Source organism: Tachypleus tridentatus, chromosome 9 (assembly GCF_004210375.1).
Source record: "Tachypleus tridentatus isolate NWPU-2018 chromosome 9, ASM421037v1, whole genome shotgun sequence".
In the NCBI taxonomy this organism is placed as follows: Eukaryota; Metazoa; Arthropoda; class Merostomata; order Xiphosura; family Limulidae; genus Tachypleus; species Tachypleus tridentatus.
Window position 1 is genome coordinate 68,256,908 of NC_134833.1, and position 19,127 is coordinate 68,276,034.

A 19,127-nucleotide genomic window follows, 5' to 3' on the forward strand; every position below is an offset into this window, starting at 1 on the left:
GATGATTCAAATAAATTTATTCATGTTACTTTTCAATTAACGTAACATGTGCCAGTTATTACGTTTTAATTTGCCCTCTCGTGGTGCTGTGGTTTACGTACAGTACTTTGTAGAACAGAACTTGGGTGTGTCTGAACGTCGTAATAACCCTCACGCTTCAGCGAATAGTGTAGGGGCAGACTGCAATCTCATAGCTCAGCGTGTGCACGTCGAATGAGTAAAACAAACGCTTATCGTGGGTGTGAAGAAACAGTCTCTTTCTATCTTATGGGGCAACGTTCCTGTTGATGTCCAGATTATAAGACAATTTTCCTTAGCCTTTAACGTAAGGTTTAAAGCGAAGTTGTGGATTTGTGTAATTCAACGTATATTGTGAAATATCTAATATATATTACTGTGTCAAGGACGAACTTATCAATTTACTGTATTAGGACTGAGGGGTCTCATTTGGCAGTGAACCAGTTTCATCAGGAACTTGGTGACAAGTCTGAGTTATATAGCTTGTTGTGAATATTAGGACTGACGGGACTCGTCTTCTCAAGTCCCTAATTAAACGTTCTTTATATCTGGTGTGAACTCCCTTGTAGAGTGGAATATAGTATATATTTAAGAAACTAGAAGCTGGTCTAATTAGAAGAAGTTTGTATTTGTAAACGGCGGGAGTAACTATGACTCTCTTAAGGTGCCAAATGCCTCGTCATCTAATTAGTGACGCGCATGAATGGATTATCGAGATTCCCACTGTCCCTATCTACTATCTAATGAAACAACAGCCAAGGGAATGGGCTTGGAAAAATCAGCGTAAAACTTTTGTAGAGCAAAATACTAAATTTAAGTAAATGTCAGATTTGTTTTCGTTCCTTCTGTTACCTATGCAGCAATAAAATCACAGTGTCTAAAGATGGAAGCTAGTATCACATTGTTAAATACAAGTGTTTATTTGTGAAGGTCAGTTTATCTTGGATCAAGCTTTTCTGAAATTTCGTCCTTCACGATGTTTGTGTGAGTTCATGCATGATGATGTTTCGGTTTAAAACTGGCTTATTATCAACTGTCGAAAGGATTGAGTGGTGTAGTAAATAGGATTGATGAATCTGCAGACTTGGCAGGAAGCCACAGGTTTGCTATTAAGTAGTCCAGTTTCTACTGGGCCTGGTTGAAGTGGTTTTCAGGTGTGTGTTACAGACGTTACAATGACACAATAAGACCAGCCATCCTTCACTGAGAGTAGTCACTTTCGTTGTTGAGTGCCACAATTGGCGTGGACGAAAGGCTACTTATTTTCTTGAACCTGATTGGTTAATCAGTATATTTATGATAGTTGAAACCGTCCATTAATAATCCTGCAGTCCAAAATTTTGACTTATACACGTTTTATTTAATTGTTTCAAATGAGAACATAATATCGTACTCCTTAAAGAAGTGTATCTGTAACTTTTACAACTGTTTAGCTGTGTTTCTTTTGATGTTATGTGTATGTGTGTGTTTTCTTACAGCAAAACCACATGGGACTATCTGCTGATTGACATTGTAAGTGTTTATACATTACAGTATCCTGTATTACAGTGTACTGCACTACATAATGATTCACAGTATTATGTACAGTTATCCATTTAATATTTGAATTTTATGTTAATCAACTCGAACTATAATCTAAAGATTAAATTCAGCACATAATGTACCTTTTAACAGAAAAACACAAACTAAATCCCCAACAGTGTGGTAAACAACACGTATAAACCTGCAAGCCTTACAGGTTGGTAAACAACACATATAAACCTACAAGACTTATAGTTTGGTAAACAATACACATAAATGTACAAGCTTGACAGCTTGGTAAACAACATATAGTAATATACAAGACTTGTAGTTTTGTAAATAGCAGATATAAACCTACAAGCCCTACAGTTTGGTAAACAACGTGCATAACCTTACAAGCCCTACAGTTTGGTAAACAACATGCATAAACCTACAAGCCCTACAGTTTGGTAAACAACATGCATAACCTTACAAGCCCTACAGTTTGGTAAACAACACACATAAACCTACAAGTCCTACAGTTTGGTAAACAACATGCATAAACCTACAAGATCTACAGTTTGGTAAACAACATGCATAAACCTACAAGACCTACAGTTTGGTAAACAACACACATAAACCTTGAAGACCTACAGTTTGGTAAATAACACGTAATAAATCTACAAGACCTACAGTCTGGTAAACAACACACACAAATCTACAATACCTACAGTTTGGTAAACAATACATAGAAACCTACAAGCCCTACAGCTTAGTAAACAACATGTAGAAATCTACAAGTTATAGTTTGGTAAACAATACATATAAACTTACAAGCCCTGCAGCTTGGTAAACAAGATTTAGAAATATACAAGTTATAGTTTGGTAAACAATACATATAAACTTACAAGACCTTCAGTTTGGTAAACAACACATATAAATCTGCAAGCCCTACAGGTTGGTAAACAACACATATAAACATAGAAGGCCTACAGTTTAGTAAACGACACATATAAACCTACAAGACTTATAGTTTGGTAAACAATACACATAAATGTACAAGTTTGACAGCTTGGTAAACAACATATAGTAATCTACAAGACTTATAGTTTTGTAAACAGCAGATATAAACCTACAAGACCTACAGCTTAGTAAACAACATGTAGAAATCTACAAGTTATAGTTTGGTAAACAATACATATAAACTTACAAGTTTGATTTAGAAATATACAAATTATAGTTTGGTAAACAATACATATAAATCTGCAAGCCCTACAGGTTGGTAAACAACACATATAAACATAGAAGGCCTACAGTTTAGTAAACAACACACATAAACCTTGAAGATCTACAGTGTGGTAAACAACACACAGAAACCTACAAGATCTACAGTTTGGTAAACAACACGCATAAACCTACAAGACCTACAGTTTGGTAAACAACACATATAAACATAGAAGGCCTACAGTTTAGTAAACGACACATATAAACCTACAAGACTTATAGTTTGGTAAACAATACACATAAATGTACAAGTTTGACAGCTTGGTAAACAACATATAGTAATCTACAAGACTTATAGTTTTGTAAACAGCAGATATAAACCTACAAGACCTACAGTTTGATAAACAACACATATAAATCTGCAAGCCCTACAGGTTGGTAAACAACACATATAAACATAGAAGGCCTACAGTTTAGTAAACAACACACATAAACCTTGAAGATCTACAGTGTGGTAAACAACACACAGAAACCTACAAGATCTACAGTTTGGTAAACAACACGCATAAACCTACAAGACCTACAGTTTGGTAAACAATACATAGAAACCTACAAGCCCTACAGCTTGGTAAACAACATGTAGAAATTTACAAGTTATAGTTTGGTAAGCAAGACATATAAACCTGCAAGACCTACAGTTTGGTAAACAATACACATAAACCTACAAGATCTACAGTTTGGTAAAGAACACATATAAACTTAATCATCCTAAAGTTTCGACAGTAGGTAAAACTTGAGATTTTGTATTTAGAATTGATGTCTATATTTATATTTTATTATTGTTAGAAGTCATGTCTGACGTCCAAGCAAAGCAGTAATGGGCGTCATACCAAACATAGTTTTGGTTTGGAAATTCTTAGATATATTTATTTATAAGCCTTAAGACGAGAGGTTGTCGAAATCGTCGCCAAAAATAAAAGTAAAAAGTCCCACTTTGATTTTACTACTGTTTGTTAAGTGTTTGCCAGTCTTTGGCTGTGTGATGTTTGTCTATGTACGAAACCATCGTAAACCTGAGACTAAACACTAATGTTTTATAACTCCGAAATATCATGATGCAGGTCTTGATTATTTAAAAATCCATGTTACCTGAATCGACAGAGGGAGTACTGATTTTACGTTGGTAAGGTCGACCAAGTTGATGTAGCGGATAACGTGAAATCTGTCGTGTATATGATTGACTATTTTTATCTCCTCCGTCGGCGTGCTGCCAACATCAAGGGATTGCTCTTCTACTGTAGCAAAGATGCAAAGAAAGCACGGTGTTTGATCGATTTCCGTGTGAAAGTGTTTACACACTGTTCATTATAAGTGAAACTGTAGGCTGTATTCATAATAAACTTTGCTGTTATATGTAATGTAATTTACCTCTCCCATTTCATGTCTTTAAAAAATAGTATTTGAGCAAAAACTCTTAGGTTAATTAGAATGTTTCATTTAATGTACACACTCTGTTAAAATATGCTTTTAACTAAACTGAAACATCCAGAAATATCTCTTTAAAACACTTCCATGATCAAACTAACAAACCCAGATATATCGCTTTAAAACATTCCTTTGGTCAAACTAACATAGCCAGAAATATGACTTTAAAATACTCCCTTGATCAAAACTCGCTTGACTTACGCTGATGGCTTCTAATCCTTGAATCATGCATCAATTAAGCCTATCTGATACATTGTTACAAAAGTGTGCCATATGTACTCATTGTTTCAGTAATAAAACAAATACATATATGCCACGTTTACAGTTTGTACTACCTGCAAAGTAAGTGTTAAGATAGGTAATTTAAAATATATATGATCACATACGTTTTTATTTCTTTCGTTCAAGGTGAGGATGGAATTCAGTTCCGGAAACATCTCGCACCACACGATCCGGCTGGAGCTCTGGACAAACGTCTCAGTTTTATCAGCGGTAAGTAAAGGTTTGGACTAATAGTTAAGCGTCTATTCTTGTAAAGACGTTGACATATATGTGATATTCAGAGATATAGTATCGTGAAAAGATAAACCATTGAAACGAATTTTGGGGCAAGATATGTTTGTCATATCTTTGCAGTTGGTCTCTATTCTCGTTTCTATAATGTTTCACAGATTAGTTACTCTTTGATCGGGTGTTAAAACAAAACGTGCGTCACTCACATAATACTTGAATATTCGTCGATCTTTATAAGTCTGTTTACTTATATATCAATATAGAATATAAAAGATACAAGAAATCCATCGAAAACTGAAGAAAAAAGAAACAAGTCCTAAAAAGTCAATTTCTGTTGTATTAGTACACATAGTGTACTGTTTTGTTTAAGTCGTGTTATATTAGTGTTGTGTTTCTATGAAGTCGTGTTGTATTAGTTCACATACTATACTGTTGTTTCTGTGAAATCATGGTGTTGTAGTCCATGGTATTTTCTTATTTCAGAGTAACATTATTTAAATGTTTGCATCTCAAGCAAGTGTAAGTTTAAAAAACCTGTTTATAATCGTTTTAAATCATGACCGCTCGTACAGTAAAGACGTTTACCACAATCAGTTCTGGATTGTTTTAGTGTTAACAGAAGTGATCGTGTGGTTATCTTTCTATGGTTCTCCTAACATTCTGTACTGTCCGGTTTTATTCCATTTGAGTTAGCTAACCAATCAAGTATGGGTCGGAACATACAGCGATCCTGGGAATCGCTTGACTTTAACCCTGACTTATTTTGATAATGTCGATTAGATCCAAATCTTATCTGTTTCAACACTTAATCTCAAAAAGAACAAAGCATTAAATTCGTATATAACACACAGAATATCCTAGCAGTAAGTATTAGAATTAATTTATCATATTTTAAAAAATATTCAAATTCAGTAGAAACAGCAGTTGATATCTTATAGTCTTACGAAAGCCGTTTTCAATAAAGATATCTTACGTAGATAATATACTGCTAATACAAAACCAGTAGTAGTTCTGTAGGCTTAGATACGTGCGCTGAAAGACTGAGTATTCATTTAAAAACTAAGACGGCTTAGTGATATTCAAAGTAAATAATTTAACACTAATACATGTATTGATTGCTCTATCTTCTATCGTCAGTCTCGAAATACCACTGATTTAAAATATATATACCATTGGTTTACCCCTCGATGTGGATTCCTGTACGTGGCGAGGGGACCTTCCAGAGAAGGTTCTATTCTTACAGTTTACCTCCTCTGGGATCTAAACATCCACCTGCGTGTTTGCCGTGCGTGGTAACCCGTGAAGGGGAGGAGAGAATCCTGGTGGTTGAGGGGTCCAACTCCAACACACCACTTGAATTCCTGTAAACGGGCGGTCTTGGGGTGGTCCCCCCAGAATCAATCGGCTAGTCCATTTGGGCCAGGGTCAACTGAATATCAGCATAGGACGTCTACAACGGGTGTTGTGGACATTGTGTCTGACACTGGTGTTCAGGTATAGTGCTCACGAAACCCTGGCGTCGCTGCAGCGCCCTTAAGGCACTAGAGTTCGTCCCCTTGTAAAGCTCCATGGTGGGTGGGGTCAGTGGGCACCGAAAAATTTTCTATTTATTATGGCTACTCCTAAAACAAAAAATAACTTGAAACCATCGAGAAAAACCGGTTACTGGAAAACGACCACGCATTGATGAATATATGATAATATACGTTATGAGATGTTACGCCACCTTTCCCAGAACTCTCTTACTATTCTCGTAGCTGTCTTTAATCGGATATGGCAGGAAAATGTCTATCCAGATTCTTGGCGACAAGCTATCCTACTCCGTATTCAGAAAACTGGGAAGGATCCAACGATTCCTTCGAATTATCGTCCCATTGCTTTGACAAGTTGTCTCAGTAAAATCTTAGATACGATAATCAATGCTCGCCTCGTTTGGTTTCTTGAATCAAACAATCTCCTCTCACCTACTCAGTGTGGGTTCCGACCACTTAATTCGCCTTGAAACATCAATCAGAGAAACCTTTTTAAGGCGACAATATCTTGTTACTGTTTTTTTTTTTCGATTTAGAAAAAGCTTACGATGCAACATGGAAATATGGCATCTTACGAGACCTTCACTCATATGGATTACATGGCAACTTACCACTTTTCATCCAGCAGTTCTTAATGAAGCACCGATTCCAAGTCTGTGTGGGCAAAACACTTTCTCATTTTTTCCCACAGGAACTTGGAGTGCCTCAGGGCTGTATTCTGAGTGTTACACTTTTGCAAACGGTCTTTTTGTTGATGACTTTCACATCTCATGTCAGTCATCAAACATGAGGTTTATTTAACGGCAGCTACAAGCTGCAATCAATCAGATACTGAAGTGGACCACGGCAAATGGTTTTAAACTTTCACTCTCTAAAACCATTTGTATACATTTCTGCCTCAAACGGGAATTCCACCCAGATCCAGAACTCCGTCTTGATGATGTTGTACTTCCTGTTGCCTCTGAAGCATAGTTCTTAGTTGCACATCAAGCAACTTCGTATCAAATGTCTAAAAGCATTGAACATTCTCCGTGTCCTCTCTTCTACATCTTGGGGAGCAGATCGATACTTCATGCTCAAAATTTATCGTGCCCTCCTCCAATCCAAACTTGACTACGGGTCTGTGGTTTATGGTTCTTTCAGAACCTCAGCACTGAAAATGTTGGATCCTGTCCATCACCAGGGGCTTCGGCTTTGCAGTCTGTATGTAGAATCTCATGAACCACCTCTATATATTCGCCGTTTGCAATTGTCTCTAATATATGCTTCTAAACTTCGATCCTTACCACAGCATCTTATCTGGAATTGTGTTTTCCAACTACATTGGACCACACTTTTTAATGACAGAAAATCTGCCATTGTTCCTTTTAGTCTCCGTTTCCAGGCACAATTAGAAGAAGTGGATTTATCCTTCAATAACATTGCAGTTTCTTCAAACCAGCCTATTCCACCATGGCAAATTACTGTCCCCAATTGTAACCTATCTTTGAGTCATCTGAGGAAAGCAGATACACCCGATTGGAAATATCGCTCTTTCTTTGCTGAACATCTTTCATATGATCCATCCATTCCTATGTACACAGATGGTTCCAAATCGGGTGACTCAGTGGGCTCTGCCATGGTTTGTGATTGTTCGATTGTGGCACACAGACTCCCCCCTACAGTTTCTGTTTTCACTGCCGAATTGTATGCCATCTCTCTTGCCCTAAAACATATTAAAATAATGCAATATACAAATTGTACAATATATACGGACTCACTCAGCTGTCTATTAGCCCTGGAATCATTCCATGATAGTTACCACCCTCTTCTCATCAATATCGAAAACAAACTGGCCCATCTTTGTCTCTCATCTATCTCTGTCCAATTCTTTTGGATACCAGGTCATGTTGGTATTTGTGGGAATGAGCTGGCCGACAGAGCAGCAAAGTCTGTCTGTTCTGGATCTATCATCCCAGTACCCCTTCCACACATGGACTATGGGCCAGTTATCAAATCCAGACTGTACACCAGATGGCGTGCAACTTGAAATGAGCAACACAATAACAAGCGTTTTCAAATCAAACCTTCTCTTGGTCTTTGGCCCTACGGCTTCTCTAAGGATCAAAGAGAAGAGGTTGTTTTGGCAAGGCTACGCATTGGTCACAGTTTTTTAACCCACCACTTCCTTTTATCTGGAACTGCTGCACCAAGGTATGGTTTATGTAGCACTCACATCACAACCATCCACATTTTATTATCATGCCGTCGTTATAACCTATAACGACGACACCATTTTAAAGATATTTGTAAGGCAGGTTTGCCCTTGACTTTGACCCATGTTATAGGTGATACTGCTCATCTCACACATGTTTTTACATTTTTAAGAGCCATTGGTCTTTTACACTTAATATAAGGATTTTTATCAGACTATATAGTGTTTTAGCATGATTTCTTTTACACATTTTAATGTTTTAACACGATTTCTTTTACACTTTCAATTTTTATTTTGATTTGAACTCAGGACTGGAAAGGCCAACTTCAGGTGACTGACTGCAAATTTGATCTTGATGCTTCAGTCTTCCTGGCAAGTCTCAAATTTATACATTTTAGTTTTTATTTTTCTTTTGAACTGAACCCAGGACAGGAAAGGCCAACTTCAGGTGACTGTCAGTGAGGGTGTACTTCTTGCTTCAGTCTTCCTGGCAGTTCCTAATTTTACATATTTTACTTTTTACCTTAATTGCCCTATAACTATACGATACCACATCTTGTCTGGCACAGATAGCTTTGTGCCAATAAACATTGAATATTTACCTACCTTCCACTGATTTAAGTATCACTAATTTAAAATATATACCACTACTTTAAATGCCACTGATTTAAATACCAATAATTTAAATATCACAGAGGTCTGGTATGGTCAGGTGATTAAGGCACTCGACTCATAATTATAATCCGAGGATCGCGGGTTCGAATCCCCGTGACACCAAACATGTTAGCCCTTTCAGCCGTAGGGACGTTATAATGTGACGATCAAGTCCACTGTTCGTTAGTAAAAGAGTAGCCCAAGAACTGACGGTAGGTGGTGATGACTAGCTGCCTTCCCTCTAGTCTTACGCTGCTAAATTAGGGACGGCTAAAGCAGATAGCCCTCGAGTAGCTTTGCGCGAAATTCAAACAAACCAAATAACACAGATTTAAATATCACTAATTTAAAATATATACCACTGATTTGAATACCACTAATTTAAATATCACTACTTTAAAATATATATCACTGTTTCAAATACCACTAATTTAAATACCAGTGATTTAAGTGCCAATAATTTAAATACCATTAGTTTCTTGTAGAGTTATTAATGCTGTTGTGATTTACTCTACGATATCACGTGACTCTGTCTTGATATTTTTCAGAGGAGAAACGTGGAACATCGATTGTTGAACTCGTTAAAAAGGAAGGAAGTACCTTGGGGTTGATAATTTCCGGTAAGCATGCGTCATTTACCAAATACTGATAGCTCTTTGAACCAAGAAATCTTTAGAAGCCCGTGCTAGTGTTGTGGTCATTTGTTTTTAACTTCTGATTAAAGTAAGCTAACTGAAAGGAAACTGGTTGTTTAAGAAAGCTGATGATCTTTAAGAAACTGTGTAGAAGTGTATGATATCTTAAACCAACACACAAAAACTAAAACCTATATTTATTCATGAATTAAAATATTATGGTCGTTTTCTGTGTTTTACTCCGTGTTTCAATCCATTAACGTCTCACCAAGGCTCAGCCACATTATAAGTTCTTATAATAAACTTATAATCAAGGTAATCATGGTTAGTGTAAAAATTAACAATGAGCTAAGTTTATTATTTACAGCTAACAATAATAATAGTGTAAACAACCATAGAATTAAATTTTAAATAAAACTTATTACCTGTGTCAGTACATCATTACATGTGTTAATACATATTTTATGTGTCAATACGTCATTATATGTGTTAGGTTTTGATTTTGTTTGTTTTGAATTTCACGAAAAGCTATACAGGGTTATCTGTAATACTCGTCCTTAATTTAGCAGTGTAAGACTAGAGGGAAGGCAGTTAGTCATAACCTCCCACTGCCAACTCTTTGGCTACTCTTTTACCAAGGAGTAATGGGATCGACCGTGACATTATAACGCCCCCACGCCTGAAAGGGCGAGCACATTTGGTGTGACAGGAATTCGAATCCACGACTCTCAGTTTACGAATCGAATGCCTTAACCACCTGGTCATGCTGGGCCTTCTCGTGTCAATACATCATTACACGTGTTAGTAGTTAAATACTTGTGTAAGTACATCATTATATGTGCCAGTACTTATTTACTTGTGTTAGTACATCATTACAAGTGTCAATGCATAATTACTCTTGGGCTACTCACATTGAAGTGTAATAGCCCAAGAGTTGGCAGTGGGCGATGTTAGCTAGCCGTTTTATCCCTACTCTATGACCTGTACATTAAGGCCACCTAGCACAGCTAGCCCTCGAGTAGCTTTTTGCAAAATTAAATAGTTTATATTTCATAAGTCAAGTCTGTACTACGTGCTGCAGCGTTTGCAGGTTCATCTGCGTACTTGCAAACACACATGAGCAACAAGTCACATTGTGAACTATACAATGTTAAGCAATTTCAGCACAACAACATAACGAACTTTCGAAACCATTGTGATAAAACAACGACTGAGAGTGTAGAACAGTGTTATTTAATGCTAAATATAACTATAGGCATGCTACAGTGTAAAATATAACTATAGCGATGTTACAGTTAAATACATAAATTAGTCTTTTATAAATAGATAAAAAATTTTAATACATTAACAGCAATTTGTTTCTTTGTGGTTTTATTACAGAGGTTTGTAGTTGTGTATGCAGAAATTTGTAGTTGTTAAAAAAAGAGAGGACAGTCTCTCCCACTTCAAACCCAAAGGTTAGATATACTAAGTGACATGCCTATCTTCAAGATTATCCTTTAAAAGATGACCTTGTGCAGGATAAGAGTCGTATCGCGCGCATCTTTAACTCATCGCCTACAGCTTGGATTCGACAAGCTGAACTCAATAGATAGGTTTGAAAGCAAAAAACTTAGATTACGAATGATATTGCAGTAATAACACAATTCTGTGATGGTTTGTCTTGAAATTTTTACATATTATACAGTAATTCCTGTACACTGAATTTGAAAATGATATCCATTTTTCTCCATCATGTACAGATATATATATATTTTTTTTACAAAACTCCCTATGTACTTTTATATAAATCAATTATTTTTAATTGAAATTGGGTCGTATTTTGTTATGCTTAAAATATTGACAACCACTGGGTATTGAGTAACGTAGACCAATCATACGTGAAAGTCTTCACGGTCCTTCTGGAACCCACGAGAAAAACACCGCTAGTATGTAAACATAACAGGCTGCGTGACATGTCATTCCTCTGTCGTACTTGTTTGTGCATGCACTTTGATATTATTTTTCTTTTTTCAATATTATTTATTCCTCGCTATGGCAACATAGGTTATTGTAAGTGACCCAAACATATTCTGTTGTATTTGTGGAAACTTTGTTATAAATAAAGGCAAACATTACAAAATTAATCAAAAACAGAATTACATGTCTTTTGGTATAAAACTTGGGACCAAGACAGTCATGGGCTCTCAATAAAATTTGGGACCAAAATAAATTATGGACTCCACACAAAGTTTGCACCGTTTGTGTCGTAGAGTAGAGACAATGGACTATAGGTAAGAAAAAGTCTGCCTTTTGTAATTGTAATGGTCTGATATGAGCCTAGAAACCACAGAGACAGCTGCTGTTTTTGCTCATGTAGTATGCAAATGTTACAACACTTGAAATAAAAAGTAATTTTCTTATGTGAACCTTCAACCTGCTATAAAACCTGTTGATCATGATCTAATATACCTGTACCTACACCACTGGAAACTCTTCATACAGTTTTATCTGATGTAAATAGAAATGATGATAGGGATTGTTTTCAACTGAAACATCTGATGAACCACAACTTTTCACACAAGGTTAGTTTAATGATTTGGTGAGAGATTTGAGCCTTTCAAAGGATCCTTCAGAGATTTGGATCCATATTTGAGGCTAACAACTTACTTTTTTCAGGAGACATCGTTTTACTGGTACAGAAATCATGAGAGTTTATTTCAAACTTTCCACAACGAGGTTTACAGGTTTATTTCAACAATATTTTTGATTTAATACCACTGCTAGGAGTTGAAGTCTATAAACCAAGTGAGTGGCGATTGTTCATTGATTCTTCCGAAAGAAGTCTAAAAGTGTTCACCTTCACAGTGGTAACACACACACATATATATATATATATATATTTTTTTTATATATATATATATATATAGCAGACTCCTGGCTGCTAGGTCATAGGCAATGTTAATCAATTATTATTTCTTTTGTGAAGAGAATGTTTTTCACCTGGTAACTCAGACTGAAAATGTAATTTTATCATTAAGCTAAAGAAGCTCATTTCTCTCCAATTTACTATGAAATAACGTAAAGTAAAATTTGGAAAGAAAGTAAAGGTGAAAAATCAAGTTTGTGATGATATATACACTTGTTTTTACTAATTAATATACATTGAATTACTCTTTAGATATTTGCTGAATTCTGATTGTAGTGTAAGTTTCTCAGCTGGTTTTATAAACATACTATTTTTATCGTCAGAGTGACGATGAATAGATAAATAAAGAGCACCGACAAATGTTTAATATATTTATCATAACTTAATACATGCTTTTATCTTCTTCAAGGTGGAATTGATAAGGGTTCCCGACCAAAAGTGGCGAATTTACGCCCTGGAAGTATTGCCCACAGGTACGGGGGAGTTTATTGTTTTAATTTTCATTATATCAGATAGATCACAGAAAGCAGTCAATAAAAGTGTTCATGTACTTTATTTGACCACAATGTACATGAAATTACTTCGATACATTTTATGAATAGGAGCGATGGTTTGGCGGTTGGAGATTACATCATTTCTGTAAACGGTATTCGAACATCAAGATTGAAACACGAGGAAATCGTTAATTTATTGAAGAATGCCGGAGAAAAAGTCACGTTGGAAGTGGAATATGAAATACCTGCATCACGTAAGGGTTAAGTTTTCTTGTGGTTTATTTTACGTTTCAGTCAAGAAATATCGGTAAAAGAAATGTAGCAGGTAACGCTAATTCTAAAAGAAATAAATGCCTACGTTAGATTAGAATTTCAAATAGTTTTTGAATAGACAGAGGAGCAACTGCATTTATTTATCGTTAACTTCTTGATTCAATCTTTAATTTTTTTTTCATCTTCTATAAAAACAAATAAGACGAGAATTGGTTGTTGTGAGGAATATTATTCAAGCTAAGAACAACTAAACGTAACTACCAAAAATATTTGTTAAGAACATTAAAAAAAACTGAATATATTTACAATCCTAGAATAACTTTCACTCCACCAAATAACCTTAACTAAAGAATTTAACTGTGGCACAACGAACGTAAACCTTACATCGGAAATTATCACAAATAATCTGCTTAACAACACCTTACAGTTCCCTAATTATAATTCACAATAACAACACCTTACAATTCTCTAATTATAGTTCATAACAACAACACCTTACAATTCTCTAATTATAGTTCATAACAACAACACCTTACAATTCTCTAATTATAGTTAAGAATAACAACACCTTACAGTTCTCTAATTACAGTTAAGAATAACAACACCTTACAATTCTCTAATTACAGTTAAGAATAACAACACCTTACAATTCTTTAATTACAGTTTGCAGAAACAACACCTTACAATTCTCTAATTATAGTTCACAATAACAACACCTTACAATTATCTAATTACAGTTCACAACAACACCACCTTAGAATTCTCTAATTACAGTTGAAAACAACAACAACACTTTACAATTCTCTAATTACCATTCACAATAACAATACCATACTACTCTCTAATTACAGTTAAGAATAAGAACACCTTACAACTATCTAAATACAGTTAACAATAACAACACTTTACAATTCTCTAATTACAGTTAACAATAACAACACATTACATTTCTCTAAATACATATTAACAACACCTTACAATTCTCTAATTACAGTTGACAACAGCAACACTTTACAGTTCTCTAATTACAATTGACAGCAATAACACCTTAAAATTCTATAATTACCTTTTGCAGAAACAACACCTTATAATTCTTTACAGTTCACAACAACACCTTACTGTTCTCTGATTACAGTTGACAGCAACAGCACTTTACAATTTTATAATTACTTATTGCAGAAACAACACCTTACAATTTCTTATTACAACTGACAGTAACACCACCTTAAAAGTCTGTAATTACAACTCATAATAAAAACACAATTCTCTAATTACTGTTCAAAATAACAACACCTTACTATTTTCTAATTACAGTTCACAATAACAGAATCTTGCAATTCTCTAAGTACAACTCATAATACAAATACAATTCTCTAAGTACAACTCATAATACAAATACAATTCTCTAAGTACAACTCATAATACAAATACAATTATCTAATTACAGTTAACAGCAACAACACCTTACAACGAAGTATTTTATTTTTCAATGGAAAATATGCATGTATTAAATGCCAAAGACTTGCAATCTAGTTTGTGGGGTTTAAAGATTTTCTTTGTTTGTGTAGTTATGAAGTACTTCTGTTTGCTGTGTTTTCAAATATAGAGAAGTCTCATGGTAATTACTAAGAGATAGGTGAGTAATAATAAAAATAAAAAAATAGAAGAGGTGTTACAGCAAAACTAAGATATACTAAATGTGAAGAGTATGAAGTTAATTTATATCTGTGGTATAATCATGAAAAGTTATGTTTTCACACATAGACTAGAATCTCAAAAGTTTAAAGTAAAAATAATTATTAACTGTGGAAAAGAGAATAGTGAGATATTGCCAGTTGAATGTAGGAGTTATCCTGAAACAACTTTCCTTTTAGTTATATAGGTGGCTCATAAAAAGAACAACATAAATGAGTAATATGTTTGAGAAACTGAATTTAGTTAATTTGTGGCTAATATGTAATAATAATGCATAAAACTAGAAAATTATTTCCCTTTTCTGTTAGCTGCCGAAGGGTCAGTTTGTATGTGTCCAAAGGTAATTCAGGTTAGTCTGGAAAAGGAAGATGGCAGTTTTGGATTTACGCTGCGTGGAGGTGCATGTTCAGACAAACTGAAATGTCGACCAGTTACAATCACTCATGTTAGACCAGGAGGTCCTGCAGATAGGTAAGATATCATGGTTTACCAGATATTTAGTAAAACATATTGAAGTTTTAATTTATTCTTTTATTTACTAAAATGCTTAATACTAATTAGAATAATTCATTTTTTTAAATAAAAATTCATGTCAAAAGTGGCTTATTGGCTAACATGTTAGATCATTGTTTGGAAGGCCCAAGGCCAATTGGCTAAAATGTGAGATCATTTATTGGAATGTTCAAGGTTTATTGGCTAAGATTTTAGACTATTGACTGGAAGGTTCAAGGTCTATTGGCTAACATGTCAGACTGTGGATTGTAGGGTCAAAATTTATTGGCTAGCATGTCAGGCCATTTATTGGAAGGTCCAAGGTTTATTTTAAGGCTAATTTATTAGTTCATGGATTGGAAGGTCCAAGGTTTAAGACCATTAAACTTGGTTTAAATTCTTAGCTGTAGTAACTAAATAAGTGATAGTTAGTTTCATTACTTAGTTCCAGAAACCAGACAAAATCTTTGTGGAAATGGCTAATACTGACAGATCGGCCTCTCTCTGGTCAGTAGTTCATAGTTATTGAAAAATTCTACAGGTCTTAAGACCTAGGTATTTAGTCCAAAATGTTCAGGTTGAATGTGTCACTACCACATTAGTTTCATAAAACATTGTTGTTTTTTTTGTATTTGCTCAGTGATTCTGTGTTTTGTCTACAACATAAGCCTTCAGAGATACAGTTGTTGCTGAAATATATTCACACTGTTACATTCATCCAGAATAGTGTAGGTAGTTCTGCAGAAGTGTAGGTGTACTAGCTGCAGCTTAAACATTCTCCAGGTTCTGTTGCCTGAAATATTCAATCTGAAACTCCTTTATTCATGTTGCTGGACATTTCAACTATAATGTAACAATCAGTTATGTTATCAGTATAATATTCCAGACAGTCATGTTACTACCAAGTTAGATAGCAAGTCTATCAAGTACAAAGCAAGATTTATAGATCTAAGAAATTGCATGATAGATTAGACCCACACCATGATTTTGTAACAAAATATCATAAACAAAATTCTAATATTCAACAAAAGCAAACTTTAAATATCAAATTACTCAACCTAATAATAATAACTAATTAGGAAAAAAAGAAAGAAAACCTAATCCTTGATATTATACAAAGAACCAATATTAAACATATCATAAAATATGTGCAGTAACATATCATTATGTTTAATAATCAACAAACATATCTTACAGCTCATACAAGTCTCACTTAACTTTATAAGTTAACTTTTATTTTACTGCCAGACTATGAAGTGACATATCTTATAACTAATAACTTCACATTTGTCTTACATTATCGTACATAAATACTATATCTATATATGCAGACGACTTAGAATTTTGTAGTGAATAAAAATAAAACTGAAGAACAGACAGTAACGTACTAAAAATATGATAAGAAATGATACCTCACACAAGTACAAAGGAAAATCTAGGAAGTTAAATACATTTTTAGAAACATTTTGTATTAATCAAGTAAACTCTGAAGATTTATGTTTTGAATGACTAAGTTGTGTGTGTTTCATTTGTTCAGGGTTGTGTCCTCATAGTGAGTCACTGTATGTCTCTTTTGTTACAGTACTAAATGTAAAAAACTTCCTACTGAGTTATAATATCAAGTACATAAGTATAACTGCATCTTTAATTAGTTGGACTTATCCCAATATACCACTGACTTGTAACATCAAAGTACATATATAATTGTAATTAGTTGGACTTATCTCAATATACCACTGCCTTGTAACGTCAAAGTACATATATAACTGTAATTAGTTGGACTTATCCCAATATACCACTGACTTGTAACATCAAAGTACATATATAACTGTAATTAGTTGGACTTATCTCAATATACCACTGCCTTGTAACGTCAAAGTACATATATAACTGTAATTAGTTGGACTTATCCCAATATACCACTGACTTGTAACATCAAAGTACATATATAACTGTAATTAGTTGGACTTATCTCAATATACCACTGCCTTGTAACGTCAAAGTACATATATAACTGTAATTAGTTGGACTTATCTCAATATACCACTGCCTTGTAACGTCAAAGTACATATATAACTGTAATTAGTTGGACTTATCTCAATATACCACTGCCTTGTAACGTCAAAGTACATATATAACTGTAATTAGTTGGACTTATCCCAATATACCACTGACTTGTAACATCAAGCACATAAATAACTGTATCTATATTTAATAAGACTTATTGTAGTATTGATGGAATCTTTCTTTATATTTGGTGCTATACAGGCCCTGTGACTTTCAAGGTTATGTGTCATAACCAGTATGATGCTTACATAGTGTAGGAAAAAGTGTGTTCAAGTCGAGTGTGTTAATAAAAATTTTGATAATATGCCTAGTGTCACTGTTTACCCATTTTAGTTTTTTTTTAATTTTGTTTTCTCTTTGTAATACAGAGATGGAACAATCAAAGCAGGAGATCGACTGTTGGCTGTAAACAACATTAATTTAGGACAAGCCACATTACAGGATGCCATGACAGTTCTGAAGCACATGGACAAGCAAGTCCTTCTAACTGTAGAATATGATGTGTCTGTCATGGGTATGTTACGTGTTTCTCAAATGAATTGATGTTAAATCCTAACTAAATCAAGATATCTATGTACATCAGAACTAGAGTTAAATCTGGTAATGAGTATAGCTGGTTTACTATTCTGTTTTAACTTCTAATAATATAAACATATTTCATCATTTTGACACCCTTGATGTAAGTGATATTTTCAGTCATAGTTTCTTGTGTAATTCAGCCAGCTAAGTAGACTTAGGGTTTTGCTAAATCCATTTACAGAGCTAACAGTCTGAAATAGTTTCTATAATTAAAATATATGATTATAATAAATATATAAGTATTCTAACCAATACTGCTAATGAAATTAACATTAAATAAAGAACAGAATATAACTTCTTTACAGAACAAATAAATACCAGATTCATTTTCCTTGAAGACTTGACATCAATATATACACATTATAAAACCCACCCTGACAACATGACAAATGAAAGTTCATTAAACAACTTTAATGGAGTAACATAATTAGTAGAAACTAACGTAACATAAGTAATGACATAATGTTATACATGGAAATGGTATACAGTTATCTGTAACAGTAGTAATATCTTTAATTAAACAGTATTAAAACACAATGCTCCAGTATGGTTGACTGTTGCCATTCTGTTGTACACGAGTTTATTAATCAGGTTTTATGCCACATTTATTGTTTGTGCAGCTGATAATTAGAATTACAGTGGACTAATGAAGTTAAGGTGACATGCCACACTTAATATTCTACAGTTGTTAAAGCACTCAATATTTCAGAACAGTGTGTGATGTGTAACACTTTTAGAATTGATACTCGTGCAGCAATGTAGAAAGTAGTTGTAAAGTGGGGGCACTTGGCTAGAAATGCAGTTGAAACAATAATATTTACAATTGCCACATAACTCAAACTTGTAGCACATATTACAGTTAAC

General features: G+C 34.3%; 1 protein-coding gene across 8 annotated transcripts in view; it reads left to right on the forward strand.

Annotated features, from left to right (window-relative positions):
- The window catches only part of LOC143225409 (glutamate receptor-interacting protein 1-like), a 78,283-nt gene that overhangs the window by 40,145 nt on the left and 19,011 nt on the right, over positions 1 to 19,127 (forward strand). For all 8 annotated transcript variants that reach the window (XM_076454782.1, XM_076454787.1, XM_076454788.1 and 5 more), the window contains exons 2-7: positions 4,636 to 4,719; positions 9,669 to 9,740; positions 13,073 to 13,136; positions 13,266 to 13,411; positions 15,434 to 15,596; positions 18,053 to 18,198. In XM_076454782.1, the coding sequence (XP_076310897.1) occupies positions 4,636 to 4,719; positions 9,669 to 9,740; positions 13,073 to 13,136; positions 13,266 to 13,411; positions 15,434 to 15,596; positions 18,053 to 18,198 (675 nt within the window). The remainder of the gene's footprint in view (positions 1 to 4,635; positions 4,720 to 9,668; positions 9,741 to 13,072; positions 13,137 to 13,265; positions 13,412 to 15,433; positions 15,597 to 18,052; positions 18,199 to 19,127) is intronic.